The sequence below is a fragment of the Prunus avium genome, chromosome 4 (genome assembly GCF_965620075.1).
Source record: "Prunus avium chromosome 4, drPruAviu1.hap1.1, whole genome shotgun sequence".
Classification (NCBI taxonomy): domain Eukaryota; kingdom Viridiplantae; phylum Streptophyta; class Magnoliopsida; order Rosales; family Rosaceae; genus Prunus; species Prunus avium.
The window spans coordinates 23,959,823-23,974,957 of NC_142287.1; the positions used below are offsets into that span (position 1 = coordinate 23,959,823).

Below are 15,135 nucleotides of genomic sequence, written 5' to 3' on the forward strand. Positions count from 1 at the left end.
TGCAAGACAAATTGTTTTTAATAATCATAAGTAATGTAGGTAATATTTTACTAATAAAAAGAGAGAAGGAAAAGGAAGAAATAAGAAAGGGAGAGAAGAAGAGAGAGAGAGAAGATGGAAGAAAAAGAACGGGAAAAAAAGAGAGGAGGGATGAGAGAAGGAAAAGAACGAAAACCAAAAAAAAGGGAGAGAAGAGAGAAGGAAAACAACGGAAAAAAAGAGAAGGAAAAGAATAAAAAAAGGAGGAGAGTGTAAGGAAAAGAATAAAAAATGGAGAGAGAGGAGAGTGCAAGGAAAAGAATAAAAAAAAAGGAGAGAGGAGAGAGATGAGAGTGTAAGTAATATTTTTTTAAATAAAAATTTGGGCCGGGCAAAAGGGAAGAGAGTAGAGAGAAAAGTGTGGGTAATATTTATTTAACATAAATTTGGGCCGGGCATGAGCCCAGCCTGCCACAGGCTGGAACTGCCACTATGAGCCAATAATTGATGGGCTTCGCTTCAAATTCTGTTCTGGTTTCTATGTTCACAGCTAAAGCACTCTCTTGTTTTCTGTCACTAAACAATCCCACAACTCTACTTCTTAACTTATTTACAATGAGAGTTGTTTATTATAACCCCATTTTCTTAGTGGACATAGGTGCTTGTGGTTTTTTCCATTCACACATTGAAGAGCTCATCACTTTTCTGGTTGACTACTCTATTAATATCTAGTGTTTTCTCTATTTTAGTCGTGGGAAAAAGAGATGTCGGTATGGTGTTACGAGTTCACTAAAATTATAAAATGTCTAATGAATTTAGAATGGAGAGATGATCATCATTATAATAGAGAAAAAAATCATTTTAGAAACAGAGTGTGTAACTGTTCAGAAAATACTAGACACAACATATTATTTATATATGCCATCTCAGATTACTCCACCAAATCTCTACATGTTCACTACCTTTCTAATCAAAACTCCCACAAACTTTATGCCTCGCAGATATTGTCTGTATTTAGAACACAAGCCAAACTGGAAAATTAACTTGAAAAGCAAAATATCTAATCCGGAAAAAGAACTGCATCTGCATCTATACTAATCATATAGGCCTCCTATGACTTTCCCATAAACTAAGCATACTTTTTCTTTGTGACTCCAATCCTCATGAGAGCCAAATACCCAATTAGCCTATAGCCCACAAGCATTATGGCCAAAGCAACAGCACCACTTATTTGGCCATCAAGCCCAACATGTTTTATATTTGGGAATTCTCTAACCAAGCAAACCCCACTGTCACATGGGTAAGTGTCAGATTTACTGTACAGAGATCCCAGCAACAGCTTGTATGAGTAGTTGCTGATGGAGATGTATTTGATCCAACCAATGAAAGCAGGAACATGTTGAACATAGTAACCTCCAGCTAGAAGAAATGACAGCATGAGGACTGATGCAAGAACAGTGGCCTTTTTTTGGTCCATTACCAGAGCCCCAAGAGCAAGCCCCATGCCTTGAGCTACTAACACACTGAGTAGGAGAACAAGCAAGGTGTGGAAAAAGTGTCCTGCTGTTGGTTTCAGCCCTGCCATCCAATATGTTATGGTCACAAATACGGCTGGAAGGACAAGCTCCATGGGAAGATCAGCAACAATCCTTGATATGAAGTAGGAGGAGAGTCTGTATGTTCCTGAAGATCTCTCCTTTTCAAGCATCTTGCGCTCTTGGGGGAAGGTGAAGATTGCTTGGAACAAAGGGAAAAAACCCCAAAATCCAGACATAAAGAAGAGAAGCCCAGTCTGCATACATAACCAACAAAAAAGATTCTCAAGTTGTTAAAAATGGGTTATGTTAGAGGAGCTATGATGTCTTCGCAAATTGTTATCCAGAAAAAAAAATTCTTCTGCATATTGAAACTTAGGCATTCCATGAAGTGATACATTATGCCATGCTTGTTGGCATAATTTTCAAAGTTACTGATATATCTATAATTTGAACTTGCTAGAAGAGATCAAGTACATTTTCTATGGGTTTAACTTGTAGCCCATAACTTCAACTATTGTGCCAAACCCAGAAACAAACATACCCTCTGAACAGTACCAATCATATATGTGACAAATGAAGTATCAATCAGCAATTGGTCATAACAATTGATCTTAGCACTAATTAGAACAGAATTTTGATTGAATATGTCCCATGAAAATGCATATTGAAATTCCCCAAGTAACCAAAAAAAAAAAGAAAAAGAAAATATGCATATTGCAAATACTAGAAAAAGGGGGAGGAAGGAAGTGTGTTTTTACTTGATCCTGCAAGTGGGAAACATCTGACTGCCACCATAGTAGCCCAGAAAGAAGAGCCACCGCCACAACCTGACCAATCTTGAGACCGGAGAAGGACTCATGCCTCCTCTCTTTCAATCCTCTCCTAAGCAACACAGAGAATTGCTGCCACCAAGTTGTGGGCCATTTCCCGAAGCTATTGTTTTCGGATCCATCTTGAAAGTGGCTGGAGTTGGTTTCTTGAATCTCAGCTTTTAGATTATCTAAACGGTTGTGCTTGTAGGCCAAGGCCAGGCTCTGCTTCACCTTGCTCTTGTTTTCATGCGATCCATCAGGCGCCAGACCTACATATATAAAATGTAACAAAATATTTACTCACACAGACAATTTCACAAACATCTAATATACACTTGTAGACAAATAACTTGCAATGAAATCCTATATTAAACATGGCATTAAGAATAATAAAAAACTGACAAGTAAAATTACAATGGATGATGATAATGAATGCATTTTCTCATGAATTTGAATAAGAACAAATTCGCCAGGCATATCTGACAATGTTACAAACATTTCCAAGCCCCAAGCATAAGAATAAATTCTCACTGGTCCTAATTGGATTTCCTAGAAATTTATTCAAACCCAATTTGGAAGTTCGAACAGTAATTAACTATGCACCACAGTCAAGGTAGTCATTGAACGAAGAGATGGACCTAAGTTACAGGCAATTACTGAACCCACGACCCATCAAACCAAAAAACCATGCATGCAGAATTTCAAACTAAAATATATGCATTTATAATGATTTTGACCGCTGAAATCAAGAATTAAGCTAGTAATTATTAAAAAACAAGAACAAAATACCATTGGCAAGGTCCAACAGAAAATCTGCAGGATTCATAGCTACCAATGGGACATAGCCAATGCCCGAAAAATAGTCCATGACCTCCGATACTTTTCCGAAATACAAACAATTCCCTTCCGATAACAACATCACCTTATGAAACATGTAGAAAAGCCTACTTGAAGGTTGATGGATTGTCATCACAATAGTTCTTCCTCCGCTAGCCAAATCCGACAATGCCGAAACAATCCGCTGCGCCGTGGTTGAATCTAGCCCGGATGTGGGCTCATCCAAGAAGAGCAAGCTAGGGTTTACGAGTAATTCTTGGCCTATGCTAACCCTTCTTCTCTCCCCACCTGAAACACCCCTCAAGAACTCATCCCCAACGACACTGTTCTTGCACTTGGTTAACTCCAGTTGTATAATCACAGCCTCGGCTTGCATGGTCTTCTCGGCTTTGGATAGTGTGTTGGGCAAGCGAAGAAGGGCTGTGTAGACTAGGGTTTCGGTGACCGTCAAATGGGGGTAGAGAAAGTCGTCTTGGGTTACAAAGCCGATGTTCCTTTTCATTGCGTTTGAGAATGGTTTATTGTTGTAGGTTATGGCTCCGCCCAGTCGACCACCAAGCCGGCCTCCAAGTGCGGTTAGGAGAGTCGTTTTGCCGCTTCCGGAGGGGCCGAGCATGGCGAGGATCTCCCCGGGTTGAACAAGGCCTGAGACATCATTTAAGATCACTCTCTCTTCGTTCTTGGTACTCTTCTTGGGTTTGATCTTGTAAACCACGTTCTCAAACTGCGTAAATGTGATTACTTAGTTTTTTTTTTATAAAAAAAAAAACAAATCAAGACCAATGTGTGAAAGTGTGATCAGGGTGTTTTTTTTTCAAGAAAGCAATGGAAAGAGGATCTTGATGAGTACCTTCAATGTGACGGGTCGAATGGCTTTCTTGAAGATAGCTGGGGCTTCAACAGTTTCGGATGTTGTATTAGTCTGACTTTGAATCTCTAAATCCACCATTTCTTGCTCCATGCTTGTGTGATCTTGAGATATCAAAGAGCTCTTTCTCTATAGAGCTAAAACCATCACTCACAATCAAAACCACTCTCCCTTTTGTTTGGATATTGAAAGAGAAGATCAGATGTAATAGCTGATCTTTCTCTCTCTCTCTCTCTCTCTCTCTCTCTCTCTCTCTGGAACTATTAAAGTCTGGGCAAGCAATAAAAGTATTGGGAAGGAGAAGCGAAATTAATTAGAGAGAGTCAAGTCATGCGAGAGAGATGAGATATAACAGATGAGCCAGACGCGGCCTTTTTGATGGGTTTCGCTTCAAAGTCTGTTACGCTCTTTTGTTCTGTTACACTTCCTCCAAGCCTGCACATGTTTATATATATATATATATATATACACACACACGTATCACTTGATTGAACAATCCCACTACAACTCTACTTCTGAAACCCTTTTCCCCAAAACATATGGTCGATAATTTACTAACGAGGACTGTACACTAATGCCAAATTTAACCAAAATGTGTGACAGATTAATTACCCTTTTTCTTATTATGCGTAATATTCTTCCTCCGTGGTGATTAAGTGGCTAAGCACAAAGGCTAGCTATACAGGGACATCTGTTGAAACCAAAAGGCTAGCTAGGCTAAAAGAATGGTGCATAATTTATGTAGCTGGTTCTATGGTGGGTATAATTGTAGACATTTTCTTCATTTGCTTGGTTGCATCAAGAAGTGGATCATTTGCAGTTGTTGTTCACTGAGTATGTAACCATTTCCCCACTCAAATTAATGCATCAAAAGATTACTTTCACTATGGAACCTTTATCAAACTTTCTAGTCAGATTATTCACTTTTCTTTTTTAAAAGAAAAGGTATGGCAGTGAGAGATTTTGGTATATACTTAACAAAAGCACACTTTTTCAATCTGTATAGTAATTAACTTAAACCCATTAATATAAAGCTAAGCTGTTGTCTAGCTTATTAATTTGAATTAATTAATGAGACCCAGTGATACTATAGTAGTACGGTCACGTGGTACATCTTGTACACGTGTTATAATATAAGTGAATATTTATTGTTAGTATTACCTAAAAGGAGGAAAAATAAATTATGTCACTTCACCCATATTATAACACGTGTATAAAATGTACAACATGAACATACTACCATAATATTCTATAACTTCTCATCTAAATAAATAGATGACGGTGGTCTTTGGGGCAGGATATTAATTTGCTTTCTTAAGTTGCCCTCATCACAGTTTCAAATTTTTTATTTAAAAGCTTGGGCTCATACCTCCGACTAAGCAAAATTGGCCCAATGGTCTGAAATTGTTCTATCTTGATGCATTATGGGCGGGTGTTTAATTCTACAATTAGCCTAGCTCAGAGAAAGAATTGAAGCCCATCCAGAACATTAGTCTCTTTTTCTTTCTCTTCTTGTCATTTTTATTTGAGTAAATTGCTGAAACACCCCTTGAATTCGAACCCCCATTGAACTTAACCCTCTGAATTAAAAAACCAGTTAATTTAGCACTTGAACTTATCAAAACAACTAATTTAGCCATTATTGTTAATGTTCTGGAATTTCATCCAATTTTCCATCAATAGTAAGAGCAAATTTGTAATTTTGACTAAAATTAAAGTCAAATACATAAAACTAAAATAAAGATCATAAAAACTAAAATTACTTCATAGGAAATTATAAAGTTAAAAAAAAAAAAAAAAAAAAAAACCAGACCAAAGACCCACACCCTTCCTCCTACAACCATGGATCCCAACCCTATCTAGCATCCCTTATCTCTTTCTCCATGCAACTCACTTCATTGTACACTCTATTTCTCCTCAACCTAGTTCAGAACACACCGCTTTGGTTCAATTGCCACGAAGTTAAGGTCCTGAAGGATTCAAGTCTAGCATGGAAGCTGAGGGAAAGGTGTGGGTGAGCAAAGACAACAACTTTATTGCACCATTTGGAAGAAACCGATAGACTAAAAGGGGTGATGGGGAACTTGAATCTAACCATGGCTTAGAAGAAACCACCACAAGGGGCTTTTTATTCAAAACTGCCCCAATGGACTTATTCACTAACCTAAAAGGAAGAGACGAGAAGAGATGAGGGGGTGGAGGGGCAATGGTGCTTCTTTCTCCTCCCCCCTCTATGGAATTTTCCTTTAGGACTCACAGAGGGAGAGAACGACTAGGGTTTAGGAGGACAACGTAACTTTTAGATGGGTAAGAGTAGAATCTGGGCTCAAGGGATGTTAGAGATCTGAGAAATTGGATGGGATTTGAGTAGGGATGGTGGTGGTGGAGAATTTGTGAAGATGATGGATTTTTGATGTGTTGTGTTCATTTTTTATGTTTTTTACATTTTCTAAATGTTTTGATTCGTAGTAATAAGGGTTAATTACAATTTTGGTCACCGCACTTTTAATTTTTCGATTTCGGTCATCACATTTTGCATCATTAGCAAATCAAGTCCAATTGGGGAATTCCGTCAGTTATGACGCACGTGGTGCATGCGTGCAGGGGTATTATTTCCCTTTCGCCTCATCCCCTTAATAAAAAATCATATTCATCTAGGTGAGTTTTTGAGTTAATATACGCCTTTATTGCTATTGTGGGGTTGGTTTGTTGTTATTTTTAGTGTGTTGTGGTAGTACTTTATATGCATTTATCACGTGTGAAATAGACTGAGCATGGTGGATGAATAGTTTAATGTGGAAAAAGGATGTGGCTTTTAGAGAGTGTTATCTGGTAGTGCTTTAGGAACATAATATGAATGTTTTTAAATTTTTTATTTTTAGAATATAATATGTATGGTATTGTTAACTATATTGCCAAAAACGAGATAGAGAGATAAAAGAAGAGAAGAATGTAGAGATACACCAGAGACGAAGAGGTTGACTTGTACTGATGGTAAGAGACAAACTAAGATTGAGACAGAGATAGGTTGAGGGAGGTTGAGAGGATGAAGTCGTCGAGCCAATGGGCTCTATCGAGCGAAATAAGAGGCAAAGAGAGTGAGATGAGATGGTCCCTAAACTTCTAACCTAGCATCTAATCTAACGGCTGGAATGAAATAATAACTTGAAATTATACTGTATAATTTTAATATATGCGGTCGGTATCCAAAATCGTATATTTTGAATAATTAAAATTGCACCCACAAATCGCAGATTGTGGTCCGTGCAAAAACCACAAATTGCCGTCCGTTTTTCGCAATGAGAGGTTCACTTTCGGTATAGTTGCGGTCGATTTTCACAGTTTTGCGGTACAAAATGCCAGGTTATGTCATTATTTCAGTATTCTTTTTTTTTTTTTTTTTGGGACGAATTTCAGTATTCATTTTCTAGTTAGAGTGAAAATATCACAAAATGCCAACCTAAGCAATTTGGGGCTACCATAATTTTAGAACGTGATTTTTTTCATTTCCTATTAAAGAAATGAAGGCCACCTGTCTGTCTCCATATGCAAAGCTCCAAATAACTGGTAAATGACCCCATTAATAAATAACGGAGATATTAATGATTCATTTCTGCATTCTGTTTTCTCCCCTTATGCTTCACCCAACTTTCAGAAAAACTTGTATAAAACGGAGATAACACTATTTTGTTATCCTCATCCAATTACAGGCTATCACGTGTAAAAGTGATCATGCGTGATATACGATGATTGGCCGGAGATAACAAAATAGTGCTATCCCCGTTTCATGTAAATATTTCCCAACTTGGCCCAAAATGCACTCAATGAATAGTGACTTTCACCTTCGTTCCGAGGTTCTAGGTTCGATTCTCCTCTCCTCTCGTATGTCCTGTATTAATAAATAAATAAAATAGTGACCCTGACCTCAACTTGGCGCATAAATTAATTTTTAGCTTAAATGTCAAAATAGTCATTGTGTTTTATTACATTGGCCAATTTAGTCCCTATGTATAGCGCTGTTAGCCAATATAGTCCAATCCGTTAAATTTATTGTTAAATAAACATTATAAACATTTTTTGTTCTTTTAAACACCTATGAATCTTTTTAAAATTAATTAAAAAAAGTTGAATTAACTTAAAAATATATTAAAACATAACATTTGAAAAAAAAACAAACAGGGAATTTGTAAAAACCAAAACAAAGCTTGTAATATATTAAAGCTTGGAGTTGTGTGGTGGCTGTGTGTCTTGGCAATCGGCGCTTTGAGGTGTGGGTGGGGCAGTGGGATACAGGATGAGGTGTCTTATTTTTTGATTTTTTCCAGTTCTTATTTATTTATTTATAAATTCAATTCAATTGTTATATTAGTTTTTTATTAAAAACTTTTTAACAACAAATTAACAAATTGGGCCGCATTTGCTCACGGCACTAAACACAGGAACTAAACTGGTCAAATTAAAAAGGGAAATAGCGGTATATGCCACCCATTTTATAATCTTAACTAAAAATATCACCCCTTCCCAATTTTTTTTACAACTACCACATATAAATATATAATTATTGTCCACTTATTGTACCCATATCAATTTTTCAGAAATTGGCTTCTCTCTCTACTCTATCTCTTCGGCCCGTCTCTCTCCCTCGTGTACCTCTCTCTCTCCGACGCAATTGTCTTTCTCCCTCAGCAGTGGCTGTTCATCCTCTCCACCGTTGACATCCATGAGGTACTCTTCATATACCTTTTCTTTGAAATTTGGTTTATGGTGTACGGATTTGTAAAAAATTGGTTTAGGGTTTTAGTGTTTAGGGGTTACTCAGAAATTTGGTTTGGGTTTATGGGTTTCTATGAACTGGGTAATAACTCACACCCACTCTCACTCGCTCGCAGGCACTGTTCACAGAAATCAAACTCTTCATTTTGTCACAGAACGTTTGGGCTTCGTTCAGCTTTGTCTGGGTAAGTCCCAACTATCTATATTGTTTGATGAGATTTTAAGCTCTGGGCTCTATGATTTCTACAAGAATTAATTCCACAATATTCTGATTTTACTTGTTCAAATCAAAGCAAAGGAAGGGACGTTGTTTATGGATGGGTAATTGTCAAAAACGACTTCTGGAATCTACATGCTTATAATCAAATTTTGCAGATTGTCAATGGTCCACAGTCCACATTTGAGACTGAGAATTTTGTATGTTCTTGTTAGGCTGGTTTTGTTTTACCTCTTCAATCATTGTTAGCATATGGTTCTCTGGAACTTTTGAATAAATTGTTTAATCAGATGTCCAAACCGTTGGAATTAATATCTTACTGTCGTAATGCATTTCATTTTCAGGCAATATGCAAGGATAGCCGCATTGTTCCTGGAGCGGCAACTACTGAAATTGAGTTAGCTAAGAGAGTAAAGGAATTCTCTTTTACAGAAACATGGTAAATAGCGTGAATTATTATTTTCTCAAGATGTTGTCCCTGAAACATAAAATAAAATATTGATGTCTAGACCAACTATTGGAACTTGATTTTGTAACCATTTTCCCAGTCATAGATTTCTGATTGGGCAGTAGTGCAATAACCTACTAAAGAAACAATGGTTTTGCAGATTGGATCAGTATGCTATAGCAAAATTTGCCGAAAGCTTTGAGATGGTGCCTAAAACGCTAGCTGAAAATGCTGGGCTTAATGCAATGGAGATCATATCTTCTCTATATGCTGAACATGCATCAGGAAATACCAAAGTGGGCCTCGACTTGGAGGAAGGCCGTTGCAAAGATGTGTCAACTCTTAATATTTGGGACCTCCACATAACTAAGTAAGCTGCTCTTTGTCTTGTAACAGTTCATGCTTTTATGTGAAAGTTCTCAATACATTGAATGTTGTTACAGCTGTGATGTTTGATGCAATTTTGGTTCTGAATTTTCATTAATTTTGGATCCAGAATTTGTTTGTAGAGGTAGCTTTTATTAGTAATCCCATTTTTGGTGGTTTTGATAGCCAATTAGTTCCTGTTGCGTACATTAATGGTTCATCTTATTGGTATCATTTCTGTTGATTTTCTGTATCAAAGTGTGACTAACTGGCATGGGTGTTTTGAGGATTGTGGTGCATTTTGAAGTCCATTGGCCGGCTAATAGGGCTAGGAGGTTATGCATATATGATGTATAAAATTTAGTTCATGATTTGGTGGTCTAACAACTACATCTTTGTGCTGAAAGCCTTTATTCACCAGGGGACCCAGTCATTCTGTTATTTTCTTTATTATATTTCATTTGTGTAAATAGTTAAGCCACATATCCACTACGAAAGGTTTCTTATCTTTCTTTTTCAGTAAATGGTTGGTTTCTAGAGGATAACAGAGTGACAATGCCAAACTTTTTATTTTTTATTTGTTTTACAAATAGTATTGATGGTTTGCATTTAGGATTTTTACGAATTATAGCATTCGGGAATAAGTGAGGATTTCTTTGGATAACTGATAAATAGTAACTTGGAAACATCTCGACTTCAAACATTTTGGGTATTTTATGAACTTTAGATAGTTCTGTTTCATTAATTTATTGAAATCAATATGTTTAAGTTGGCCAGGAAGTTGTTTCGTATGAGATATAGGTATCAATCTTCTTTCTTGGGCTGTTTGTTGCAGGTTCTTTGCTCTCAAGTATGCTGCAGATGCTGCCTGCACTGTTCTACGGGTAGATCAGGTAACTAGTAACTACGTATTTGTCAATGGTTTTCCTAATTTTGAAGTACCCAAATTTGGTATGAACTATATCTTTGAATCCCTGATTGCATCTTTGAGGCCAAAGCAGAAAAAATGCTATACATACAGTTTTTTTTATAAAAAAAAAATCGAGGCTTTATGAATTAGTTGACTATTCTTTTTATTTATTTATTTAATTTTATACTTTTAGACTTTTTGTGAAGTCTCTTTTTTTTTTTTTTTTAAAGTTCCCCTAACTTGGCACAGATGCATGTATGCACGTGTGTACTCAGAACACAAACTCCTTTATAACTCAAAAGAACGGTCGCAAATGTTAGTTTTTAACTTGAAAAAATAAAATAAAACTGAAAGTTACATTTGGGAAATGTTGAACTTTTATAATGAATATGGCTTCAGTGCAGAAGGCTTGATAGTAAATAGAAAATCTATATGCTGGGGGTTTTCTAGCTAGCTAAAAATATGTGAGAAATGATGAATCTATCTGATTGCAGCCTATTTAATGTTTAATACCTTCATTAAAAAAAAGGTTGTTGACAGTGCTTTGACTATCTTGCAGATTATAATGGGAAAACCAGCAGGTGGCCCTAGTAAGAGAGATCAGCCTGCAGGGATGGATGAGGACTAATTTTGTGTGTATGACAATTGACTATCTTTGCTTGTATTGCTCTATGTTAGGGATCTTTTGTTCCATTTTAGTAACAATTTTGTTTAGGAGAAAAAGAAACATATTGCAGTTCATGCTTTGTAAATGCCACTCTTCTGTTACTATGGACACGCGGTATGCCCTTGTTGGGTAGGTTTGGATTGAAACCATGGTCAAGTGCTTGAGCCATGTTTAGTGAGAAAGCTTGAATGGATTTTCTTTTCTGTTGTGTTTGGCCCTTCTCTTTTCAAGCATGCCAAAAATCATCCTGATTTTGTAATATGTGGTTTGTGCCCAATTAATTTACCGTGGATCTTGCATTTTTGTACCCAATATTTGATAGCTACCTTCTTTTGAACGAAGATTCATTGAGGGAGAGAATTACTTTCCTTTTGAATATGAATCGATGTGCAACTCCAACTATCATTTGAAAGGTCAACATCAATTCATGCTAATATAAGGATGGATAACAATTGTCGTGTCCGTGACATTTGAATTCAGGATTACTTTCAACGAAGTGGAGACTGTTATTAGACCAAATGGCCATTGACATACAATATAATAGAAATATTAGGCCAATATACGTACACTATAGAGGCAATATTAGAGCAATATAACCACAATACGATAGCAATAGTATTACAATATACATCCAATAGGGTGGCAATATGCATACACTATCTATACAATACAAAGGCAATATTAAGACAATAGACATACAATAGAACAGCAATATTATGTGAATCTACATACAATAAACACACATCCATTACAGACTACATTTTACACATGCAAAATAAATCGCCATCGAACCATAACAATATTAGCTGTGTTTCTATTTGTTTTTCTTTTGGACGGATTCATATGATGTTTGATCCATTCAAAATGCTGTGGAGAAATTGTACGTATGGTACAGATTAAAACAAATTCAACCAGAAAATGAGTTAAACATCTTTAAAACCTCTAATCGGATTCCCAATTCCATTTCGGATGCTTTCTATATCAGATTGAACCAACTAAACAGCAAACAAATCTGCTTCAGTTTTTGGTTTAAGTTTTACTATAACTTTTTAAGCTAATCCCAACTGTGGATTTGATCCAACGATCAAGACCTTTTCTCTCAGAAGGTTTTTAAAAATCCAGATGGAAGACCTCCTGTAAAATCATGCCTTCCTCTCCCCACTCCTTCCAATTTCCTACCAATATTTCTAGAGTGTCAACATTGGAGATTAAATAATACAAAAACCCATGCAATCAATGCATATGCAGAAATAGCATGTACTTAACAAATTTGAACTTAATATATAGTTTTGGGAGTTGGAGACACTGCATGGAAAACCATCTTGACAATGAAAAGTTTCACAAAATAATCCTGTAAAACAATGTACCTACCCGTAGCTGAAACTTTATTCAACTACGGCCAGTAATTCACTCTCTTTGCAGAAGCAGTGCCTGCCATCTGTTCCCAAATCCACCTGAGACGTCAAAAATGCATTATCAGTAAAAGAAAATGGCAATCCATAGTGCAAGCATCCATATGCACCCATTGCATGCAACAATTCATAGACCATTTGCACAACATAGACTTCAGTTTATAAAGAAGATAAAAATGTCAGCTCCTTGTTTTACAGTCGGCCATTCTTGGGAGTCAAGACAGAACGTGTGCCAATTTTGTGTCAGAAATGCTCAACACAATAATTGTGCATGCTCTGGAACAGGCACAAGATAAGCTGTGATTGTATCAGACAATCATGCTAGCCAACCGAGATTAGATAGTTGATAATTTTGATGTCATAGCAAATGAAACAAGACAATTGGTAAGTAAATAAGTTCGTTCTATGCCATTTAAGTGTCCAGAAGTTACAACGCACAGGTTAACAATGTGATGGAATATACTCATAAAACAGTGGAAGTCCTTCATCAATGTTTATTTTAGACTCTTAACATCAGAGCTGTATAATATTTTCAACTGAATCAATTCTACTTACCTCATATGCATTTATGTCCGAGAAAAGAACCTGCAAAAGGATAAGGATTCAAAATTCAGATGACATGGTAAGCACCTAAATCACTACTTGGAAATAAACCATTAAACAACAAAAAACTTCACTAGCTCAGAAACTTATCGTCTAAGCAACAATATATGTCACAAATCAACATTATTTCAGACCAGAAGACAGTTGCCATTATTTGAGAATGTTTTAATTGCTCACCTTCTTTCCAGCCTTGACTTCCCCAACCTCAGCACCAACAGAAAGAATCTGAGAATAACAACGCTCGTTAGAATATCCTGATATTCAACTTGTTACTTCAAAAAAAAAATTAATCATAACGAGACAGAAACAGTAGGCATACTACTCCCATAAGATACCGCTCAAATTTAACGGCTGATTTGGGCAGCAAAACTCCTCCAGCTGATTTCTGTGGCATAAGACAATTTGTTATCACGCTAATATTAACAGATAAGGTACACAAGTAACACCAACGCAATATATTTCAAAAATGCAGAATTTCAAATCAAAATAGATATTTCTCCATGATCTAATAAGAAGAAGAAGAAAAATACAAACAATGAGGTCAGTTTTAGAACCCACTGTTCCCAACTAACCGCCATCAATCAACATGCAACCTCTTGATATCATTCAAGAGACAAACATGCAAAAGGAAAACCAAAGAATAAGTAAAAAATGAAATATTAAAAAACTTTATAATTTTGAATGGAATCCCATTGTAACCAACCATAAGATAATCGCCCCCTCAAAAACCATGAATCAAAAATATTTGTCATAAGTACAGCCAACAAGGACTTGGTGCAACGTAGGCCATTTTTTGCCATTGTTGACAAATTGAAAGCACTCATAAGATCCTTTGGAGAATGTGGTCATAAGAAATTAATACGGTGATCAATATGCTTTTGGGACATTGGCTTAGTAAAGAAATAGAGAGTCTGAGATGCATGTAACCATTACTGACTACTCATAACTAGTCAAGTCCGCCTAACACCATTACAAACTTATTCATAACTAAGACAGATTTTTATTTATTTTTTGGTGGGGGGGGTAAGATTTTTATCCCTCAGATCAAATGGGGTGGCTTTTGTCTCTTTGATCACATGAGGGCACACGTAATCAACAATCATGACTTAACTTTCAGATCATGTGCCTCATGTTCAAGCCAACCTTCTCAAGACTTCGGTCAGATAATTGCCCACCTAACAGAGACACAGCCAGCATAAACACGCAATGGGCAATATAACTCAAATTGCCACTAGTCTGAGTCCTTTAACTAAGGCAAGCCAATCAAAATTAATAACTTCTCAAACCATTACAGTTCAAGCTCAAATCCTTGTTGGCATTCAAGAACTGTAGTTGAACTCAAGCCCACCTTAACACAATATAACCACAATAACCAGGCAATACAATGGCAATATAACAGCAATATAATGGCAATATAACAGTAACGTAACAGCAATACGATAGCAAAATAACACGAACACAACAGCAGTACACCACTAACACATCAGTGAACCAGAATTCATCAGAATCACACTATACAGATCTACTACATCAAATGGAAAATCCCAAGTTTCAAGATTCACATATCCAGACCAATCTAAATGCAATTGGTACAAACCCAGATGAATGATCATGAATATTCAACAAAACCTAACCCAAAGCAATTAAAACCAAAACGAATTTAACACAAACCCAAACAATCAAAATATAACCCATTTCACATAAT

The 15,135-nt window shown here is 36.4% G+C and overlaps 2 protein-coding genes and 1 pseudogene across 2 annotated transcripts; 1 reads left to right on the top strand and 2 right to left on the bottom strand.

Annotated features, from left to right (window-relative positions):
• Positions 1–854: 854 nt before the first annotated feature.
• Positions 855–4,451, bottom strand: ABCG9 (ABC-2 type transporter family protein). Its single transcript, XM_021953460.2, has 4 exons — positions 4,017–4,451; positions 3,119–3,890; positions 2,276–2,598; positions 855–1,771 (listed from the first exon to the last, which is right to left on the bottom strand). The coding sequence occupies exons 1-4, from the start codon at positions 4,125–4,127 to the stop codon at positions 1,109–1,111; spliced, it is 1,869 nt and encodes a 622-aa protein (XP_021809152.1). The 5' UTR covers positions 4,128–4,451; the 3' UTR covers positions 855–1,108.
• A 4,863-nt stretch (positions 4,452–9,314) lies between these two features.
• LOC148295074 (T-complex protein 1 subunit theta-like) lies at positions 9,315–11,602 on the top strand (annotated as a pseudogene).
• A 1,074-nt stretch (positions 11,603–12,676) lies between these two features.
• On the bottom strand, positions 12,677–13,824 carry LOC148295075 (10 kDa chaperonin 1, chloroplastic-like). Its single transcript, XM_088252727.1, has 4 exons — positions 13,750–13,824; positions 13,608–13,655; positions 13,383–13,412; positions 12,677–12,869 (listed from the first exon to the last, which is right to left on the bottom strand). Exons 1-4 carry the CDS (start codon positions 13,822–13,824, stop codon positions 12,801–12,803), a joined length of 222 nt encoding a protein of 73 aa, XP_088108853.1. The 3' UTR covers positions 12,677–12,800.
• Between the last annotated feature and the right edge of the window lie 1,311 nt (positions 13,825–15,135).